The following is a 23,094-nucleotide window of genomic DNA, read 5'->3' as shown; positions in this document are numbered from 1 at the left end:
TGGGAAGATCCCACATGCCGTGGAGCAAGTAGGCCTGTGTGCTACAACTACTGAGCCTGCACTCTAGAGCCCGCGAGCCTCATCTACTGAAGACCACACGCCTGGAGTCCGTGCACTGCAACAAGAGAAACCACCTCAATGAGAAACCTGCGCACTGCAACGAAGAGTAACCCCCGCTCTCCACAACTAGAGAAAAGCCCTCACATAGCAACGAAGACCAAATGCAGCCAAAAATAAATAAATAAAATAAACACATTTATTAAACAACAAAAAAAAAGAAATTTGCCCTTCCTATTTTTTTTGTTTTCAGTATTTTGTCTGGATTTTGTGTGAGTGTGGATGAATTGAGGGATAGTTTTCCCCCATAGGACTAGCCAATTTTTCTTCTCCAAGTTAGTGAATAATAATCCATTCTTTCCTTACTAACTTGAAATGTAATATTCCTATTTTTTATTCTATTATAATGATTAAAAAATTGTTTTTAAGTTTCCAGTTGATCATTATTATCTTTGTAGAGGCCTTTTCTCAGGCCGAGGACCTTCTCTATATTTGCTGAATGATTTTTTTCAATGAATGAATATTTTGTCAAATGGTTCATCTTCATCTGCTGAAATGATTATGTTTTTCTTTATTGTGTTAATGTGGTGAATTGATTTTTGAATCTTAAACCCACCTTGCATTCATGGGATAAATCCTACTTTGTCACGATCTATTATTTGTTTCATATCTTTTAAATCTCAATTTGCTAATATTTTAAGTGTGCTGATTTTTGTGTATCTATGTTTATGAAGGATATTGGTATGTAGTTTTCTTTTGTTGTCATGTCTTTCTCTGGCTTTGATTCCAGGGTGATAATGGCTTCATACAATTAGTTAGGAAGTGTTCCTTTCCCTTATATTTGCTGAAAGAGTTCATGCAAGATGGGTATTATTCTTCCTTAAATATTTTACTTAGTTTACGTCATCTGGGCTTGATGTTGTTCATATTTTCTATTTCTTCTGTGTAATTTGCACCTTTCAAGACATTTTCTCATAAGACAGCACAGTCTGGTAGAACTTTCTGTGACAATTGAAATGTTCTATATGTACACTCTTAAAGTATAGTAGCCACTGACTACCTGTGGCAGTTGAGTACTTGAAATGTGATGAGTGCAGAGCTGCAGTTTTAATTTTATTTAAATTGTCACAGGTGGTTGGTGGCTTACTGTACTGGCTATTGTAGCTCTAAGTTGTAAATTCATTTCTATAAAATTGTTAATAAATTTAAAATATACTGTTACAAAGTTGTTCATAGTTTTAAAATTTGTTTCTATAAAGTTGTTTGTAGGGAATTCCCTGGGGTCCAGTGGTTAGGACTCTGTACTTCCAGTGCAGGGGGCCCAGGTTCGATCCCTGGTCGGTGAACTAAGATCCTGCAAGCTTCACAGTGTGGCAAATATATATATATATATATATATATATATATATATATATATATATATATATATATATATATATATATATATATATATATACACATACATACACACACACACACACACACACACATGTATATATGGAGATACAAAGTTGTTTATGATTTTTTCTTAATTTATTTTTACTCTCTAATGAAATCTTTAGTGCTCTTTTATTCCTGAGATTGGTAATTTGTGTCATCTTCTCTTTGTCTCCTTTCCTCCCCCCTCAACTCTCTTTGTATTTTTTACTTAAAATATTTTAAGGGTAAAATACACATAAACTAAAATTTACCATTTTATCATTTTTAAGTGTCCAGTTCAATAGTGTTAATTACACTCATATTGTTGTGCAGCCAACCTCCATAACTTTTCATCTTGCAAAACTGAAGTTCTTTTTTTTTTTTTTTAATGTTTATTTATTTGTTTGGCTGTGCCTGGGCTCTGTTTGGCTCTGTTTATGGTCACTTTGTCTAGGAGTTTATCATTTTTGTTCTTTTCAAAGATCTTGCTCTTGGTTTCCTTAGTTTTTCTTCACTGTTTATTTTCTATTACATAGATTTTTCTTTTATCTTTACTTTTCCTTCTACTTTGTGCTTAATTTGATCTTTTTCTTGCTTCTGAAGCCAGAAGTTTAGGTCATAGATTTTAGAATTTTTCTTGATAGACGTGTATAAATCCATAAGTCTCCCTCTGCGGACTTCTTTTACTGTACTTCTCAAATTTTGGTAAGTTGTGTTTTCATTGCCATTCAGTTCATAATATTTTCTAAGTTTCCTTGTGATTTCTTCTTTGACCTATGGCTTTTTTTCAAAGAAGTATTTCTAAATATTTGATGGCTTTCCACATGTGCTTTTGTTAATGAGTACATTTTGATCAAAGTAGATATTCTGTATGAGTTCCATTATTTGATAATTTTACCATGCAGTATTTCCATCATTTATCATGTGATCAGTGTTGGTGATTGTTCCATGTGTATTGGAAAAGAATATGTGTTCTGCCATTTTGGGGTTAACATTTTATAAATGTCATTTAGGTTTAGTTGATGGACAGCATCTTTTCAGGTCTTCTATATTTTTCTTGATTTTCTGACTGTTCAATTACTGGCAGAGAAGTGTTGAACCATTCAAATATTACTATGGGGTTATCTGTTTTTGCTTTTAATTCTGTCAGTTTCCAGTGTTCATTCTCTTGTTGAGATTCAGGTTTCCATCAGATGTCTTTTTCCTTCTAGCTAAAGAACTTTAACATTTCTTGTCATGCAGGTCTGTTGGTAACATATTCTTTCAGCTTTCATCTAAAAAAATATATATTTTTTAATAAATTTATTTATTTATTTATTTATTTATTTTTGGCTGTGTTGGGTCTTTGTTTCTGTGCGCAGGCCCTCTCTAGTTGCAGCGAGCAGGGGCCACTCTTCATCGCAGTGCGTGGGCTTCTCATTGTCGTGGCCTCCCTTGTTGTGGAGCACAGGCTCTACACGCGCAGGCTCAGTGGTTGTGGCTCACGGGCTTAGTTGCTCCGCGGCATGTGGGATCTTCCCAGACCAGGGCTCGAACCCGTGTCCTCTGCATTGGCAGGCAGATTCTTAACCACTGCGCCACCAGGGAAGCCCCTAAAAATATTTTTATTTCATCTTCCTTTTTGAAGATTATTTTCTCTTGTTATAGAATTCTAGGTTGACAAGATTTTTTTTCCTGGAACTTTTAGGTTCAACTGCTTTAGAAAGTATTTATTTCTTCAAATACCCATCTCTCCAATTAAATATGTTAGCCTGCTTAATATTGTATCACATGTCTGACACTGTTATTTTTCAGCCTTAAACTCTCTATGCTTCTTTCTATATAATTTTTTACTGCCCTCTCTTCCTATTTCACTGTTATTTTCTTCTACATGGTCTAATTTGCAATTAACCCATTCAGTTGATTTTTCATTTCAGCTATATTTTTCAGTTTAGAAGTTTCTTTTTAAAAAATACGGTTTCTAATTTTATTCTCATCAAGTTCATGTTTTCCATTAAATCTTTATACTTTTTTATAACTTTTCAAGTCCTTTGTGGTAATTCTAATTCCATCATTTGTATTATTTCCAGCCCCATTTCCATTGGCTGAATTGTCTTCTGGTTATGGCTCTCATCTCTTCCTTTTTCAAATGTGTGATAATGTTTGATTGGATGCTGGGTTACACTGTTACATTGTTGAGTGTCAGATTATATTTTATATTCTATATTCTATTTCCTTTAGGAGTGTTGATTTTCATTCTGACATGCAGTTAGTTTGCTTTGGATCAGCTTGATCTTTTTGAGACTTGTTTTTTTTTAACATCTTTATTGGAGTATAATTGCTTTACTATGTTGTGTTAGTTTCTGCTGTATAACAAAGTGAATCAGCTATATGTGTGCATATATCCCCATATACCCTGCCTCTTGTGCCTCCATCCCACCCTCCCTATCCCTTCCCTCTAGGTGGTCACAAAGCAGCGAGCTGATCTCCCTCTGCTATGCAGCTGCTTCCCACTAGCTATCTATTTTACATTTGGTAGTTTATATATGTCAGTGCTACTCTCTCACTTCATCCCAGCTTACCCTCCCTCCCATGTCCTCAAGTCCATTCTCTATGTGTGCATCTTTATTCCTGTCCTGCCCCTATGTTCATCAGAACCATTTTTTTTTTTAGATTCCATATATATGTGTTAGCATACAGTATTTATTTTTCTCTTTCTGACTTACTTCACTCTGTATGAGAGACTCTAGGTCCATCCACCTCACTACAAATAACTTAATTTCGTTTCTTCTTATGGCTGAGTATTATTCCATTGTATATATGTGCCACATCTTCTTTATCCCTTCATCTGTTGATGGACACTTAGGTTGCTTCCATGTCCTGGCTATTGTAAATAGAACTGCAGTGAACATTGTGGTACTTGACTCTTTTTGAATTATGGTTTTCTCAGGGTATATGCCCAGTAGTGGGATTGCTGGGTTGTATGGTAGTTCTATTTTTAGTTTTTAAGGAACCTCCGTTCTGTTTTCCATAGTGGCTGTGTCAATTTACATTCCCGCCAACAGTGCAAGAGGTATCCCTTTTCTCTACACCCTCTCCAGTATTTATTGTTTGTAGATTTTTTGTTGATGGCCATTCTGACCGGTGTGAGGTGATCCCTCATTGTAGTTTTGATTTGCATTTCTGTAATGATTAGTGATGTTGAGCATCCTTTCATGTGTTTGTTGGCAATCTGTATATCTTCTTTGGAGAAATATCTATTTAGGTCTTCTGCCCATTTTTGGATTGGGTTGTTTGTTTTTTTGATATTGAGGTTCATAAGCTGCTTGTAAATTTTGGAGATTAATCCTTTGTCAGTTGCTTCATTTGCAAATATTTTTGTCCATTCTTAGGGTTGTCTTTTTGTCTTGTTTCTTGTTTCCTTTGCTGTGCAAAAGCTTTTAAGTTTTGTTAGGTCCCATTTATTTATTTTTGTTTTTATTTCCATTTCTCTAGGAGGTGGGTCAAAAAAGATCTTGCTGTGATTTATGTCATAGAGTGTTCTGCCTATGGTTTCCTCTAAGCATTTTATAGTGTCTGGCCTTACATTCAGGTCTTTCCATGTTAAGTTTATTTTATTCCATGTTAAGTTTATTTTTGTGTATGGTGTTAGGGAGTGTTCTAATTTCATTCTTTTACATGTAGCTGTCCAGTTTTCCCAGCACCACTTATTGAAGAGGCTGTCTTTTCTCTATTGTATATTCTTACCTCCTTTATCAAAAATAAGGTGACAGGGGGCTTCCCTGGGGGCGCAGTGGTTGAGAATCTGCCTGCCAATGCAGGGGACACAGGTTCAAGCCCTGATCTGGGAAGATCCCACATGCCGCGGAGCAACTAGGCCCGTGAGCCACAACTACTGAGCCTGCGCGTCTGGAGCCTGGGCTCCGCAACAAGAGAGGCTGCGATAGTGAGAGGCCCATGCATCGTGATGAAGAGTGGCCCCTGCTTGCCGCAACTAGAGAAAGCCCTCGCACAGAAACGAAGACCCAACACAGTGAAAAATAAATAAATAATAAATAAAAGCTTGCTTAAAAAAAAAAATAAATAAGGTGACCATATGTGCGGGGGTTTATCTCTGGGCTTTCTATCCTGTTCCATTGATCTATATTTCTGTTTTTTTGCCAGTACTGTACTGTCTTGATTACTGTAGCTTTGTATTATAGTCTGAAGTCCAGGAGCCTGATTCCTCCAGCTCCATTTTTCTTTCTCAAGATTGCTTTGGCTGTTTGGGGTCTTTTGTGTTTCCATACAAATCGTGAAATTTTTTGTTCTAGTTCTGTGAAAAATACCATTGGTAGTTTGATGGGGATTGCATTGAATCTGTAGATTGCTTTGGGTAGTATAGTCATTTTCACACTGTTGATTCTTCTAATCCAAGAACGTGGTATATCTCTCCATGTGTTTGTATCATCTTTAATTTCTTTCATCAGTGTGTTATAGTTTTCTGCATACAGGTCTTTTGTCTCCTTAGGTAGGTTTATACCTAGGTATTTTTTTCTTTTTGTTGCAATGGTAAATGGGAGTGTTTCCATAATTTCTCTTTCACATTTTTCATCATTAGTGTATAGGAATACCAGAGATTTCTGTGCATTAATTTTGTATCCTGCTACTTTACCAAATTCATTGATTAGCTCTAGTAGTTTTCTGGTAGCATCTTTAGGATTTGAGACTTGTTTTTTTTTTTTTTTTTTCTTTTTTTGAGACTTGTTTTTAAAGCTTGTTAGGGCAGCTCTAGGGTTGGCTTTACTTTAGAATTAGTTTAGCCCTACTTTTATTTCATTTTTAAAAAATATTTATTTATTTATATTTTTGGCTGCACCAGGTCTTAGTTGCAGCACACGCGATCTTTGAGGCCTGCGGGGTGTTTAGTTGCAGCTTGCAGGATCGTTTAGTTGCGGCATGCGGGATCTAGTTCCTTGACCAGGGATCGAACCCTGGCCCCCTGCATTGGGAGTGTGGAGTCTTAACCACTGGACCACCAGGGAAGTCCCCCTAGCCCTACTTTTAATGTGTGACTTTTCAGAGGTCTCCATTGATTCTCCCAGTTGTTTGACAAGGTCTCTTTTTCTTTTTTGAAAATAGACTTTAATTTTTAGAGCATGTTTTAAGTTCACAGCAAAATTGAGCAGAATGTACAGAGTTTCCATATGTTCCCTTACATCACACAAGCATAACCTTCCCCATTGTCTCACGTGTGGTTTACTGTTCAGGCAAAGGATTTCTAGTTCTCTTTCAGTGGGTCTTTGTCAATCTGTCCTGCAAATACCAGCTCCTTTAGCTTTCTCAGTCTGTTGTCTCCCCAGTTTATTGAGACTGGTGTTCTTTACTTGAGTTTTCCCTCTCTATACTGGAACTCGCTAAATGTTCCCAGGCAGAAAGCCTAGGACAGTCACCTCATTAGTTCATTTTCTCAGAGATCAGTCTTGTGTTGATTGTTGTCCGTACTTTGAATACATTTGTTTTATATATTTTGTCAAGCTTTTTATTCACAACAGGAGGATTATTCTGCTATCAGTACTGTGCCACAGCTGGAAGTAGAGTTTTATGACAGTGGATTGTAGCTAGTGCCTAATTTACAATTTCTTTGTTCTAAATCATTTAAAATTTTTTTTTAATTTTATTTTTTGTTTTATTTTTGTCTGCGTTGGGTCTTCGTTGCTGCGCGCGGGCTTTTCTCTAGTTGCAGTGAGCGGGGGCTACTCTTCGTTGCGGTGTGCGGGCTTCTCATGCGGCGGCTTCTCCTTGTGGAGCATGGGCTCTAGGCATGCGGGCTTCGATAGTTGTGGCACTCGGGTTCAGTAGTTGTGGCTCACAGTCTCTAGAGCACAAGCTCAGTAGTTGTGGCGCACGGGCTTAGTTGCTCCTCGGCATGTAGGATCTTCCCAGACCAGGGCTCAAACCCGTGTCCCCTGTCTTGGCAGGGGGATTCTTAACCACTGAGCCACCAGGGAAGCCCTGTTCTAAATCATTTTGGATGTAACTCACAAATAGTTCTGTAGATAATTGCCCTAAGGACTTTCCTAGGCCTATTTAGCTTCGTATGGTTTTCTGGCGTGATGTAGTTATGCTGTGTGAACTACACTCAGCAATATTCCTGTAGGTAGGACTCAGGAGATCTTTTCTGAAAAGGGCCAAATAGTAAACATTTAAGGTCTGTTGGGTGTAGTCAGAAAATATGGTCTCCTGTGTATTCTTCTCTTCCTCCTCTTCCTCCCTCCCCCTCCCCTCTCTTTTGTCTTCTTTCTTCTACTCTTTCAAAAATGTAGTAACTATTTTTAGCTCAGGGGCCATCCCTTGATCAAGGGTTGTAGTTTACCAACCCCTACTATAAAATTTGTCAAGTAGGACTTTTTCTTTCTTTGTTTAAATCTCTGTTGACCATTGTCGCAGGTAATATGTGCCAGTAGAATTGGTGTATCTTGTGTTTAATGAGTTCATGAGAGTAACAGCGTGGAATTGTTATAAGTTTACTAATGCCATTGAAGGGGGAAAAGTGCAAGTTACTATGTTTCTACAGTTTTAAAGCCCTTAAAAGTGATTATTTTAATATTGCGTTTTTTTTCCTGGTTAAAAGGGATAAAAAATTAAGTTCAGGACTGGAACAGATCCTTGTTTATCTGTAAATATATTACAGAAGTTTTAGAATTAGCAGGAATAGCAGGAATGTTGTAGAACTGTGGTTTGGGACGCAGTTGGAACTGTCTCTCCATACCTCTGTGGCGTTGTGCTTCTGCAACTATTAGCATAAATTACTTTCGCTTTTGTTTTGTTAAAATTTCATTGTTTTCTACTTATAGAAGAAATATGTTCTCTGAAATGTTATAAAAACATATAAACATTTTACTCCATTAAAATGTATAATATTCTTTTGTAGTGATATGCTTCAGTTTTAATAGACCCTGGACAATTTTTAGGTACATGCTGAATATATCCATTTATAGATGTCTCTGATCTTCTTGATCATTGCTTTCAGAGCACTGTAAATGTCAGTGAGTAAAGTCTTTTGTATTTATTTCAGTTGTCCTCATAGTGAAGAAGAAATAATTAATGTGTTTTATTTTATAATGTGTGTTAAATTATATTTTAGCTTTAATAGTGTACAAGTGGACTATTGAAATTAGTAAAACGTAACTGATTTCTGTTAGAGGTGTTTCAAGTGTTCACATTTGTTAATCACCTTTTAGTAAGTTATAAAATCAAGTTGTTCTAAGTATTCCACCGGTTTCAAACTGTTTTTTCCCCACTGTGGGAACAAATAAAAGCAAAATTAGTGAAAGTAAGTTCTGTGAATCTCACTTATGAGTCTCATCTCTCCTCATTGAATGTATAGAATGAACAATGGCATACCTTAATAGTATGCCACAGTAACAACACGTATTTAAATGAAAACAAGAAAAGAGAGCTGTAATCTTTAGTCATGACTCCCTGACAAAACTAATTCATCTTCATTAGTACTTAACATGGGTTGTTTGTGAACTGTCATAAATGGTTCATCTCTGGTGTGGTAGAGCATTCAGTGGGTCATCTTTGGTGGTATAACATTCAAAGGGATGGTTGACCACTTGGGGTTTTGTGGAAGAAATTCAGCCATCTGATAAGAGATTGGACTTGATGAATCTGAAGATCGCTGTTCAGCCTCTGAAGTACAGTGATTTATTACCTGCAGTTTATTTATGGCTGGTTCATAAAAAACTAGAGCCTGTTACTCAAAGTGGTAGGGCATCAGCAGTATTAGCGTCACCTGGGAGTATGTTAGAAGTCAGGTCCTTGGCTGCCACCCTTGACGTACTGAACCAGAATCTTTAGAAGTGGAGCTCAGGAATCCATTTCCAAGCTCACCAAGAGATTCTGTTATCCAGTAATCGTTGAGAAGCATTTAGTTCAGTGATCCTCAAGCATTACGGTGCATCAGAAGCAAAATCATCTTAGGGGTGCTTGTTTTTGTTTTGTTTAAGACATTTTTAAAAATTGAGATAAAATTGACATATAACATTGTATTAGTTTTAGGTATACAACACAATGATTTGCTATATGTATATATTGCAAAATGATTACCATAATACATTTAGTTAACATCCATTACCACTGTTTTTTTAAAATTTTGAAACACTGCTAGAAATATATTTTACATTGAGACCTACTTGTGTGTGTGTGTGTGTGTGTGTGTGTGTGTGTGTACAGGTGTTTTGTAGCATTACTTGTTGTCACTCTGAATTATGTTCTTTGTTTTCCATTCTAGCCTATTTAAAAAAAACAAATCATGGCCCTGGCTCACTAATGGGTTGGTACTTGGAGTTTGAAAGAACACTGGATTGTTGTGTTTCAGTTATTGTCCCATTTTCATGAAAAGTTTTCTGTTGGTTATTGGCCTATTAGTAGCTAAGATTCTTTTTCAGCTTAGGATCATAATTAGGAATTACCATTCTTCTTGTTACTGTAAATTGTGCCTCATTGAGAATGAGGATCTGTCATTAAGGGAAGAAGCTAGAGTGGCTATTGAGGAGCATCTAGTAGTTTCAGACAAAGACAGCTTGATTCAGCTCTTGATGAATTGCATGCTTACCAAGAGTCAGTTGTTCCCAAACCTGTTTATTCGAGTAGTACTTGTCATTGTAATTAAATAATTTTTATTGTACCATTTTGACACTAATGAAATTTCCTCTGAAAAGTAAATTGTGGTTTCTGTGAATAATTTTAATGCTTTAGAAAGACTTAGTAGGTAAAGTCAGTGAAAAGGTGGAGGGGCAAGTGTCTTTATTTTCTCATTCCATTAAAAAAAAATATTTATTATTTATTTATTTAATTTATCTTTGGCTACATGGGGTCTTAGTTGCAGCACATGGGCTCTTCACTGCAGCGCGTGGGCTTCTCTCTAGTTGTGGCATGCGGGTTTTCTCTTCTCTAGTTGTGGCATGTGGGATCCAGGGCATGTGGGCTCTGTAGTTGTGGCGTGTGGGTTCCAGACCACATGGGCTCTGTAGTTTGTGGCATGCAGGCTATCTCTAGTTGAGGCGCATGAGCACAGTAGTTGTGGCGTGAGGGCTTAGTTGCCCCATGGGCACGTGGGATCTTTGTTCCCTGACCAGGAATCAAACCTGTGTCCCCTGCATTGTAAGGCAGATTCTTTACCACTGGGCCACCAGGGAAGTCCCTCATGCCATTTTAAAGAAACCAAAGTTGCAATCATGAAGATTGCATTATGGCTGTGATTTGTTCAAGAAAGAACTCAAATTAGCATACCCATTTCCAAAGTCTTGATTGATCATCATTGATTGGCCAAGGTGCTTTTTTATATATTCCAAGTAAAAATAAATGTTTAAGGCATGTACGTTTCATTTTTAAGATTCCTGACTTTATTGGTCAATGATTGGCCAATGTGCTTTTTTATATATTCCAAGTAAAAATAAATGTTTAAGGCACGTACATTGCATTTTTAAGATTCCTGACTTTATTGGACTTTTAACTGGTGACTGCATTCCTGATCTTATAGTTTAAAGAGGCTTTTATTATTTAGGAGATTGTATTTTATTGAAAATAAAAATAAATCATCTCTTAGAAACAAAATGCAGATTTAAGTTTTTATTTAAGATGAACCAAGATTACCTCATTTTTATGCTTATTATTTGTTTTGCATTCTTTGGAGTTAGTGTGTTTTTTTTTCTTTTGATCCTTTGTTTCTTTATATAAGAGAGAAAAACAGTGTCAGAGAATTGTTAAAGAACCATAACTTCTGAAGTTAAAATTATAATTCATATTAGTTAGTTTAGTTCTGAAAATTATCCTTTGATTAAAACAAAAATGTATGGAAGTAATTGAGTAATATATTGACAATGAAAGTAACTAACAGCCCTTTCATAATGTTCATCTATGTGGGTTCCTTAGTTGGTGGTTGTACCTTAAAATGAAATGATTCTTGGGTATAGTATATAAATATCAGTATGCCACTAAAGCAAGGACTGAGCAAAAGGAGGACAAGGAGTAAAAGTTGATTTGACATCATGAAGTTTATTTTCATTATCAGACACAAATATTGTACTTAAATTGCTTAAAATAACTTTCATTCTCCTTTTACAAAATCTAACAACCTACCTGCATTTAACCCATGTGCTCCTTTCATTCTTTCACAAAGGAAAATTATGTACTGATCACATGCCCTGTTGCACAAAGATTTTCCCTGTGAACTTACTAGTTATTACCTCTTTTTTTTATTTAATTTTTTTATTGGAGAATAGCTGATTTACAATGTTGTGTTAGTTTCTGCTGTACAGCAAAGTGAGTCAATTATACATACACATATATCCACTCTTTTTTAGATTCTATTCCCATAGTTATTCCTTCTTTATTGAATCATTCCCATGAGTATACTGTAAGCTGTAATATTCTCCATCTTTAGAAAAACAATCTCACCAAAAAAAAGAAAAAAAAAAACCAAAAATACAAAGTCAGGAAAACTTTTCACTCCAGATTTTAGTCCAGTTTCTGTTCATTTTCTTTAATTTAGAGCAAAACTCCTCTAAAGAGTTGTTTGTACTTAAGTTTCCCCAGTTCTCTCCTCTCAGTCTCTTTATGGGATCACCCCACTCCAGCTTTTGTGTACCCATTTTTTCACTGATATAGCTCTTGTCAAGGAAGAAGTTCATTTCAACTTTCCCAATATTAATAATCAGTCTTCAGTCTTCATTTTATGTGTTATCTCAACAACATTCATTATGGTTGGCCATGTCTTTCTTATTGAAATATTTTCTTCACTTTGCTTCTGTAACATCACCCACCTAATTTTCCTCCTACCTCATTGGCTGTTCCATTTTAGCCTCTTTCTCTGATTCCTTCCTTTCTACAGATTTCTAAAAGTTGAAGTATCTCAGGACTCTCAGCTCTCTTCCATCAGTAGTAAGTACAGTCACTAGGTGATGTTAACTAGTCCCATGAACTTCATTGATGACTCCCAAATTTATATGTCATTTCTTGGCAAGAGTCTCCTCTTTAACTCTTTAATACGTCCAGTTGCCTTCTTGATATCTCCATTTGAAGGTTTAATAAGGTTCTCAAAATTAATGGGTCCAAACCAAACTATTCATTCTACCCCTCTCAGTCTGTTACTCTCTTAGTGTTTACATCTCAAGAAATGGCACCCTGTTGTGCTCTTTTTGACTTCTTTTATATTCAGCTTCTCGTATACCAAGAAATGCTTCTACTTTCAAATTATACCACGTCTGACTACTCTTTCTCACATCCACCATTACTATCCTGGTCTTAGCCATCAGTTTTCCCTTGGATTATTGCATTAGCCTCCTATGTGGTGTTCTTCCTTCCCTTCTTCACTCCCGTAACATTTAACAACCTTAAAGTACTCCTGCAGAAGCTGGGGTGTTCCTTGTAAAACGTAAATCACGGAATTCCTCTTTGGGATCTTTTTTGTGGTTTGCAGATTCCTAATATATCTGTTCTCTGGCTTTTTCTCTTTTGTCATTTTTAAGCACTCTTCCTCACGCTTGTTCACTTCCAGCCCTATAATTCCTTGCTTTTCCTCAAACATACCAAGCCTGTTCACAGTGTCTAAAAACTAGCAAGGAATCTTCTGTGAGAAATTTGCTTTCAAGTGTTTCATTATCTACTGTGATCCGCAAATATAATTTTAGTGTTGCATTTTTTCTGTAGATGTAGGCTTTGAGAAACAGAAGCTATTTCTTTTATTTGGGCCACAAGAATGAGTACAATTCTGTTCCAGTTAATTATATATATTAATATAACTAACATAATTTAATCTCATAAGATTTTATGCAGCCTACAGATTTATTTTGTGATAACTAGCAAAATTGCAAATTCAAATTAGATGCTTTGTTAGAAATTGCCATCTCTGAAAAAGCTTGAGTACCTTCTCAAATAAGGATAAAAATTTTTTTTTCAATAGACAATAGATGCATGTGCTTCAAAACTCAAAATACCGAAGGATATGCTTTGAAGAGTTAGTGTTTCTGTCTTATAGCCACCTGATTCTGGTGTCACAGAAAATCAGTGGAAGGTATTTTAATGTATAAACAATTGTACATACACATAAATTATAAAACATACAGCAGTGGTAGGATAGCATATATATGTATATTCTTCCTCACTCAGGTATTTTTACTAATTGACCCTGAGAACTCGTATAAAGTTGCCTCATTCTTTTTAACAGCTATATGATATTCCATTATAGGTATGTACTGTAATTAATTGAGCCTCACTGTTGAACAGATAGGCTGTTTCCAGTCTTTGCTGCTTATACATGTTCTTTTTCATAGATCTTTTGAGAAATATCTGTAGGATAAATTCTTAGAAGTTGAATTGCTGGATCAAGAGGTATGTGTATTTAAAGTATCATACATATTGCCTGGTTGCTCTTTTTTACGACTGTACCATTTTATACTTCCTCTAATAGTATTCTACTACAGGGATTGGCAGACTTTTTTTTTCTGTTAAGGGCCACATAGTAAATATTAATATTTTAGGCTTTTCAGCTCACAGACGGTCTATGCCACACTCTTCTTTGTATACTTTTCTGGCCTCAGGTCATAGTCTGGCAGCTTTGGCCAGTAGCACAGCTGCCAGGCTGTTATCAAAACCTTTTGTCTTTATCAGCCTGCTGTATGAACATGGTATCTAATTGCATTATTAATTTGCATTTAACTTATGAGCAAAGTTCAACCTTAGTGTTTCCTTTCCTGTGAAATGTTTGTTCAGATCCTTTGCTTTTACAAATGTATTTGGTTGTTGGTATCTTTATTGAACTATGAGTCTTAATCTTTATCCATTAGGGAAATGACCTTTCATGATATAAAGTGCAGTAAAATGTTTTCAACAACTTTGTCTTTAATCTTTTGGTTTGGATTATGTTTTCTTTAGGAATTTTTTATAGTCACATTTGGTCTTTTATTCTTTAAATCAGTAAATCGATCTTTTATTCTAGGTTTTGTGTCATTCTTAGAGAGGTTTTTCCCCTAAAAATAGTTCTTCCATGGTTTTTGTAATACTAGTGTTTTATTTTCTATGTCTAAACCTTAAATACATCTGGAAGTTATTTTGGTATGAGTTAGGGATCCAGTTTTTTCAGGTGGTTACCTTTTTTCCCAGTACCATATCCCGAATTAAAACATAGAGATTTTGGAAGTTGCTTGCAATATTACTTTTTAGTTGACTTCTTATATACTATAGAACTTAGATTAAACTGTTGATCACACGAAATGCATATTTCATTCATGAAACAGTTACTGAGCATATGCTGTGTGGTCAGGTAGTAAGGATAAACTGTTGTAAAGAGGAGGTTCTAACCCTGACCTTTAGTTGCTTACAGTCTGGCAAATTTATTACACTATATGTATGTGTGTGTTTTAGCACCCTGCTTCTTTATTTATATTTTCTCCCTAACCTTCTATTATTATGAAAATTTTCAAGTAGAACAATTGGAAGAACAGTATAGTGAATATCTATAGTTTTGTGCATGGTCTCTCATCCCTCCCTGCTTTTCTCTCTGTAATATATATACTATGTGAAAGTAAGTTGTAGAAATTCGTAAGATTTTAGCATCTTTGTTTGAATTAATTACTTAGTTAAGTGAAAATGGTGATTTTCTAATTTTATTATTTCCTCCATTTGTCTGTTTTTCTGGTTCGCTGAGGAGAGGGAATCATAGCTATCTTTTTCATCTACCATAGTACTTATCACAGAGTGATTTCCTAATAAATATGTGCTGAATGAATGAGTGAGTACTTTAGGCTGTGGGATGTTATTGAAAGATTTCAAGTGAAGGTATAATGTAGAATGATTAATGGTGTAGAAAGATAATTCTGATGTCTTTATGGAGGAGGGCAACTTGAAGAAAGCTTTCATTTGGACCCTGTATCAGTTAGGACTTGATTATAAGTAATCCAACTCAAATCAAATCAGCTTGAACAAAAAGAGGAATTTATCCTGGATCATGGAACCCAGGGAATAATTTGAAGATTCAGCCACACAAAGGGTTCATCTGGGCTTCAGGAACAAATAAAAGCAAGGCTGTCGTTGCCACTAATATTTTTAGTCTTTGCTTCACTCTGTGTTTTTACCAGTTCTAGTTTGTCTGCTCATGGACCAGTTAAATATGGTTTCAGGGCAGGATTTGTAAGAATACGGTTGCCTCCTAGATATCATGTGGATTGAGTTAGTACACTGTCAACAGGAAGAGATGTGGAGTGTTGGAATGGTACCAAGTGGAGGAGATGGATTTGAGAGAGAGTTTAATTAATACAGTTTGCAGAATTTGTCCAAGGGGAAGGAGAATTGGATTGATTCTCTTTTTTATCTTGAGCAAATTGCTGACTTGGTGATGCTGTTAATTAAATGACGGGAAAACAAGAAAGTATGCTTGGAACGGGAACATGATGAATTTGGTTTTAGAGGTGCTAAGTTAAAGGTCCCTAGGGGACCTATAGAAGCTAATTGAATATAGATATCTGAAGTTTGGAAGAAAGGTCTAAGCTAAAACGCTTAGGAAGTTAACAGCAAACGTCAAGGCTATAGTGGTGAATAAAATAGTCTGAGTGTATAAAATGAGATGAGAATTGGAATATTGAGCACATAAAGCAGAGGAAGAGACGTATAAAATAAATTAATAGGACAATTATAAAATTAGGGAACAACACAAAAAAACCAAAGGTGTTTTATCTAGGAGGGATATGCCACATAAGGACTAAAAAAATAATTGGACTTGACCATGAGGAAATCGTTGATGATCTTAATGAGAGAAGTTCCGATGCGAAGTTGGGAACCCAGATTGCATTAAGTTCAAAGGATTAATGATTGGGAGATGAAGTAGAAACAAACCAATGTAAACTTTTTCCCTAGGAGTTTTGAAAGAAAGGTGAATTAGGTCAGGAAAAAGAAATACAGGGCTGGGGTTTTTTTGTTTGTTTTATTTTGGAATGGAAGAGACTTTAGCATGTAGTTTTGAACAGTAAACAGTTTTTAATATGTATTCTGGCTTGGATAAATTTTATTTTTATGTTTAAATATTTACCATTATAAACATTAACTGCTGTAAGTGTTTACTAGAGTTAGTGCAGAGAAATTAGGACTCTGAGGTCAGAGATCTGGGTTCTAATCTCAGCTCCCTAGAGTGGTCTCTATGATAACTATAATTATCACTTTTATATTCCCTTCTATGTGTCAGTCACTGTGTTATTAGGCCCTTTTTACATACTGTCATTAAACCTCACCACAAATTAATCTCCAAGGTGAGTATTACACTGTTTTACAGATAAAGAAGCCTGAGAGTTTACTTCTCAGGATCACATAGATTTTCAGTTAATCATGCTATGATTCCAACACAGATATGTCTAATTCTGAAGTTGGTGCTCTTTTTTTCTATATTGCATTGACTTTCTTTCTAACCTGAAATAGTTTCTCAAGTTTTACGTCCCTATTTCCTTATCTGTCAGATAGGGATATTTTATCTGTCACACCTATATCAAAGTGCTAATTGAATACCACAGTATTATTATCAATATTTTGTTTGAAAAGGAAAAATATATATTTGGTTAAATGCCAGACAGACCTTATAAGTATGGTCATCTTTAGCACTATCATTTGTCTAAACAGTATTTTACTTTTTAAGGTGGTGGTATCATGGATACAGAAATGTCTGAAGATATAGACCACAACTTAACTCCTACCCTTGACAGCATGTCTTATGGAATGCCGAATCAAACAGGATCTGAAAATTCATTGCTGGATGAAGATGATTATTTTTTGAACTCTGGGGATCTTGCAGGAATTCCAGTCGTTGGTAGTGACAATGAGGATGAACAGGATTTTAGTTCAAAGGACAATCTTGTTTCTTCAATTCATACTGATGATAGCTTGGAAGTAGAGAGAAGAGTCACACAGCATGAATCAGACAATGAAAATGAAATACAGATTCAAAATAAATTAAAAAAAGACTTTCCTAAACAATTTGATCAGGTTTCTGTCTTTAAATCAATACGGAAAGATTTTAGTCTAGTAAGAGAAAACAGCAAAGAGACTTTTTCTGGAAAGGAGAAAAATAGAGACCTAACTTATCTTGAACGTGAAAAACGGTTGGATAAACCCCATAAAGAGTTGGATTCAAGGTTGAAAAGCAGTTTTTTTGATAAAGCAGGTAATAATTGTTGGAATAGAGCCATAAAACACAATAAATAACAACGTACTGATAATAATACAGCTTTTATTACTTCTGATGCTAAGCAAAGTATGAACAGTTAAATTCATTGTAAGCTTGTCATTTTTCTTTTATCCTTGTTCTTTGCAGAGTGACTGAATTTCTCCCAGTAACTATTGGTAATGGTATAAATGGTTGAAAAGTAGCTCTAAACCTCATTTCTCCCTCCCCTGGTTGCAATATTTTGATGAGAAGGCAAGATACTCGAATCACCTGTTCATTTTCTTTGGTTGAACATTGGAACCTGAAGTTGGATTTAACTTCTTTGTGCTGTAAGCACTAATTCAAACTGCTGTCCCACCAATTAGTCCAAATTAGGGAGGGTTTTTCTTTTTGATAACATTTCTATTTTATGTTTTAGAAGTTTCTTGAGACTCCTCTTGAGCCTCTTTGCCCAGTGTACCCTATACTTAGCTTCAGTTCCATTATTGAATATATACATTTTCTTATTTCTGTGCCTCTCTTTCCTCCTGCTATTCCATTTGCCTGAATGTCGTTTTCTCTCTTTGTATATATGCCTGTAAAAGTGCTTCTTATCCAGCAACACCTGACTCATAAACCTCTTCTACCCTATGGTCATCCCTAACCTCTCTACATCAAGAATGTTTGTTTCCTTATCTATATTTCCATAGCATTTTGTTTATGCCTCATTATTTATAGTACTTATCACATGGTATTATAGCTCTATTTGTTTTGCCTTATATGCTAGTGTAGGAGTTTATTGAGGGCCAGATTGTATCTTATTCATCTTTGTGTTCTTGGGGCCTAACCTGGTGTAGTGAAAATAGTAATATTTCAATAAATGTTCAATAGGTGTGAAAGAAAGCTTGGTAGAATATACCAATCCTTATATTTCTTTTGACAGTGCTAGGAAAACTGTGATTGAAAGAACAAATCAGTATTGTTAAAAATAACAACTAATTTAAGTATCCATTATGTACAAGACTGTACAAGGGTATACTGTATTTTTCAGTATATATTATTCAATATGTTTTTTTCAATATCCCTATGAGGGATAAATTATAAGGGTACTTGTCTTCAAGGAACATAGTGTCTAATAGCAGAAGGGACAAGACAAGTCAAGTAGCAGAAGTGTCAACGACCAGTTGAATAGCATACAACTTAATTTATAATTAAAGACAGTACTAGAAGAGTTTGTTATAAGACAGTATAATAAAATTTCTTTAAATAACTGAAACTGTTTTAGGTATTCTTAGGAGAGAGATGATTTTTAACTCAGTGGACAAGGGCAGGTTTTATAGAGGAGAGGTGAATTTTGAACTGAGCTGAGTCTGGAAGACTGAAGATTAGGATAGAGGGGACTTGGAATGATATAAGCAGAAATGGGGAAGAACAAACATAAGTAATTTTCAGAACATAGTGAATAAAGTAACCACTTTATTTAGGTTTGAACAAGGAAATAGCATGAGGCAAGGCTAAAAGTTAGATGGGGCCAGATTGTTTGTTTTGAGTGAAACTACCTTTTGGGTATTTTTTGGTACCCATTTCACTCTAATGAGCGTCTTCATTGGAAAAGAGAGGTGATTATCAAATGATAGCTTTTTAGGTCACTCTTTGTAAGATTTGTTATTCATATACATGTGTTTGTTTTGTTTTGTTTTGTTTTTCTTTCAATAGCTAATCAAGTTGAAGAAACATTACATACCCATTTACCACAAACCCCAGAAACAAACTTTAGGGTAAGTTTTCAGTGTGTATGTAGATTGCTGTAACTGTGGCAAGTGTCAAAGTTTTCTTTATGTGATTTTCTAAACTGTAACTATATGTGTTAGGTAGAACACTGATTTTATTTTTTTTAATTTCCTTTATTATTTTCATAAGGACATCTTTGGAGATGTTCTCAGAAGCCTCTGCTCTTAGATTCTTTATTTGTATTTGATATTTAGACATATATCACATTTACTTGTAAGCATAGGGACTCTAATGAATGTCCGTAGAGTTCTTCATTTCCAGTGAGCTTTTCTTTGGGTGTTAAACCTGAAGAGGAATAATTTTAAAATCTGAATATTTATTAATCCTTTATATTGTGTTTTAGGATTCCAGCTATCCATTTGCCAATAAAGAATCCATTGGTTCGGAACTGGGGAATTCCTTTGCATCAAATATTAGAATTAAAGAAGAACCTTTGGATGATGAGTATGACAAAGCAATGGCACCACAGCAGGGACTACTAGACAAAATTAAAGATGAACCTGACAATGCTCAAGTAAACATTTCACCTTTTTTTCCCCCTTCTTTTTGTTCCACACATGAATTATTCATTCAAGAAAGGAAGTTCTTGATTAAGAAGTGAAGTGTGTTTTGTTGATGGGGTGAGAGGAGACTCTTAATGAAAGTTGAGGCAATTGAATTATCTTATAAGAATAATACTAAGAAATCAACCAGAGTTATAGGAAACTTTGTCCAAGTAGTAGTTAAGGCTTTTAATCCACATCGTTCCTTAATACCACTGTTCTGTGATTTTTACAGTTTCAGTGCAGGATTAGGGAAAGTGAGTCTTCAAGGATTTGAGATTGATACAGCAGACATGGCTAAAAGTTTATGGTGTGATTGAGTTTATATAAGGTAGTAAGCCTTTTGCAGTTGCTGCTAATGAAGTATAGGCTATGTATGGATTTAAGTGTTATTCAGGAGGGATTAATGGGATTAATTAATCTTTGGAAAAATTAATTGATTGAAGAGCGAGTTCATTAGATTAGTGGGTAGAAGATAAAGGAGGTTTTGATGCTTTGATGGGTGATATAGGATTCCAGTTTTGAGATCTGTGAGTAATAAGGGTAAGGATAGAGCTCTGTTATTTCAAGGTTGCTCTGGAAGTAAAAGTCATAAAGATTCTGTAAGTGTGAATGCTAAAGTCAGTGAAGTTATCCATGCGATTAATGACATTGCAGTGGTTGGAACAGAATAAAGATGCTGTAATCATTTTGGAACGTAGGAAAAGGACCAAGGGATGAATATGCAATAGCAGCAATTGTTTGAGGGTGTTCTGTGTTTTATACAGCTGGTATGAGTGCAGAGGCTGAGAAGTAAAGATAGCATCAATTAGCTATTTTTTTGAAATGACATTTGATGTGGAGAAAGCTTACCTCTCCATACCTTTCTTTTATATTAGGGGGGTTGAGAATGTGAGACTTCTGTGGAAGAAGTTTTTTTCACTCAGATGTCTCTTAGCAGGGTTTCTCGGCACTATTGACATTGGGGGCCAGATAATTCTTTGTTGTGAGGGTCTGTCCTGTGCATTGTAGGATGTTTAGAAGCATCCTTGACCTCTACCTAGTAGATGCCAGTAGTACCATGTCTCCAGACATTGCCAAATGTCCCCTGGGGGGCAAAATCCTCTGCTATTGAGAACCACTCTTTTAGAGTAAGGAAATGGAAGAATAGGTGATTTATAGATGTAGGTGATTTATGCGAGTCAGATTGATGCTTCAATTAAGTGAGAATGCCATGGTGCCCAGTGGAGGGTAGCTGTATAGGGTAGTGATGATAAAGCTGTAGAGTTGGATGGGTGTGAGTGTGGTATCTACAAAGATGGTAGAGAAGGAATATGAAAATACCTGAATAATGAAAGCATGTTAATAAAAGCAGGCAAAATGGAGGTCGTGGATATCTGAATTAGAGATAAGGAAGTGTCCTGGCACCTAGGGGAGGTTCATATGGCAGTGTATGCTTCAGAAGACTACTGCCATGTCTATACAGGGCAGATCTCCTGTCTTTTAAGTGCCCCAATCTGGACATGGGAAATCCATAAGAAATCATAATGCTGGCAGGGTACCAAAGACATCACTTTCTCCCTGTACATGACCCAGTGACACTTTCCTTGAGCTGAAAAGGCAGTTATAGCAAAGACCAAATACATTGTAGGAAGAGGGCATCAGGGAAGGTTATTTGTATTGGGTTGGCCAGAAGGTTCATTCAGGTTTTTCTGTAACGTCTTATGGAAAAACCTGAATGAACCTTTTGGCCAACCCAATATTACTGTTTTGAAAACAATCAGAGATTCCAGTGACTGGAGAATACCAACAGGGTGGAAGTGTCAGGACACAGAAACACCTACATTTTTATCGCTATTCAAAGTGTAATAATGTGTTATAAAATGCCGTATATGAAGTTTCATCATGATTTTGGGGAAGAACTTCCCTAAGGGCTCACCACCTGATTGACGGGACTCTTAAAAACCAAGCAGGAATCTGTGTAAGTCCTAGGCATAAGGTCCAGAAGCATTCTTTGCCCTGACCCCACAATAAGGCAGTTCCAGCATGTGAGTGAGTAAAGCTAGGTGTTCTCTGAGAAGTCCTTTCTGTTATCAGCTACACCAATCCTGTGGGATCATACCTTTGATAACTCTTCTAGAAATACCTGACCTCATGTTAAACTATGGTTACCTGGTTCTTTCTTTTTTTTCCATTCCTTCCTTACCTTCTCTCTCCCCCTCCTCTCCCTTTCCCTCCTACTTCCTCTCCCCCCCTCCTATTTCCTCTCCCCTTCTCCCACCTCCTTCTTCATTGTCCTGTTCTTTTAGATATTTCTCCTCAGTGACCATTGGAAATCTATATTCCTTGTTCAACACTGCCTAATGCTTTATCATTCTTATTCATTTCCCATAGACTGGAAAAAGGAGTTCCAACAAATTATTCTCTTAGACTCTGAAACAGTACTGTTAACCTAATGCTCGTAAAATACTGATAGATTTAACAGCTGTGGTCAGTCTTTACTTTTGACCATCAGTTACTTGTAATAACTTTTCTCTTGGTGTAATAAGATCATAGCTTTAGCTTCTGGCACCTTGTCAAAACCTCCCTTGGCTTTTCTCTTTGCTTAACTTGTAGCTCTGCTTTCAACTCACTTCCTTATTCTCCTTTTTACACAGTTCATTTTGGTCTTAATTTTTTTACTTTCCCATATAAATCACTAAGATACTGAAATGTATGTTTATATATATATTTACTTCTTCCCAATTGGTCTTGATTATTTCTTCAGTTATAATTTTCTGGGTTTGCCAGTTGTCATCCTCCTGCCTCTGTTATTGGCGTAGCATCATTTGTCCTCCTGGTTACATTTCTTCATTCAAATCCTATTGCATGTTACTATAATATATTCTGTATATAATACTTACCGATACTTCTATGTGTACTATGTTGTTTCATCCTCCAGTATAAGAAGGCCAGAGTAGATGATATTAACTCTATTTTTAGGTGAGGGAACTGAGATTCATAGAAGTTAATAAGTTAGTTACTCAAGGCCATATGCCAGGAAGGAGCCAATCAGGGGCCTTCATCAAGGCCTTATTATTATAGTCTACCAAACTTTTCTATAAATAAAAGTTGTTTAAAAAAATGACTAGAGAAGTTTTTAAAATAAAAACT

The 23,094-nt window shown here is 35.7% G+C and overlaps 1 protein-coding gene across 11 annotated transcripts in view; it reads left to right on the top strand.

Annotated features, from left to right (window-relative positions):
* ZMYM4 (zinc finger MYM-type containing 4) overlaps positions 1-23,094 on the top strand; it is a 171,128-nt gene that overhangs the window by 90,280 nt on the left and 57,754 nt on the right. For 9 of the 11 annotated variants that reach the window (XM_082415274.1, XM_082415275.1, XM_082415276.1 and 6 more), the window contains 3 exons: positions 17,123-17,647; positions 19,346-19,407; positions 19,764-19,934. The exons of 1 other annotated variant lie outside the window; for it this stretch is intronic. In XM_082415274.1, coding sequence (XP_082271400.1) covers positions 17,123-17,647; positions 19,346-19,407; positions 19,764-19,934 — 758 coding nt within the window. Of the gene's footprint in view, positions 1-13,775; positions 13,834-17,122; positions 17,648-19,345; positions 19,408-19,763; positions 19,935-23,094 lie in introns of all 11 variants that reach the window. One more of the 11 variants, XM_082415279.1, reaches the window with a different exon arrangement.

This window comes from Balaenoptera physalus (genome assembly GCF_965194825.1).
Source record: "Balaenoptera physalus genome assembly, chromosome: 1".
Classification (NCBI taxonomy): domain Eukaryota; kingdom Metazoa; phylum Chordata; class Mammalia; order Artiodactyla; family Balaenopteridae; genus Balaenoptera; species Balaenoptera physalus.
Note: the sequence above shows the minus strand (reverse complement) of the source record. Positions and strands in the feature narration are given on the sequence as shown.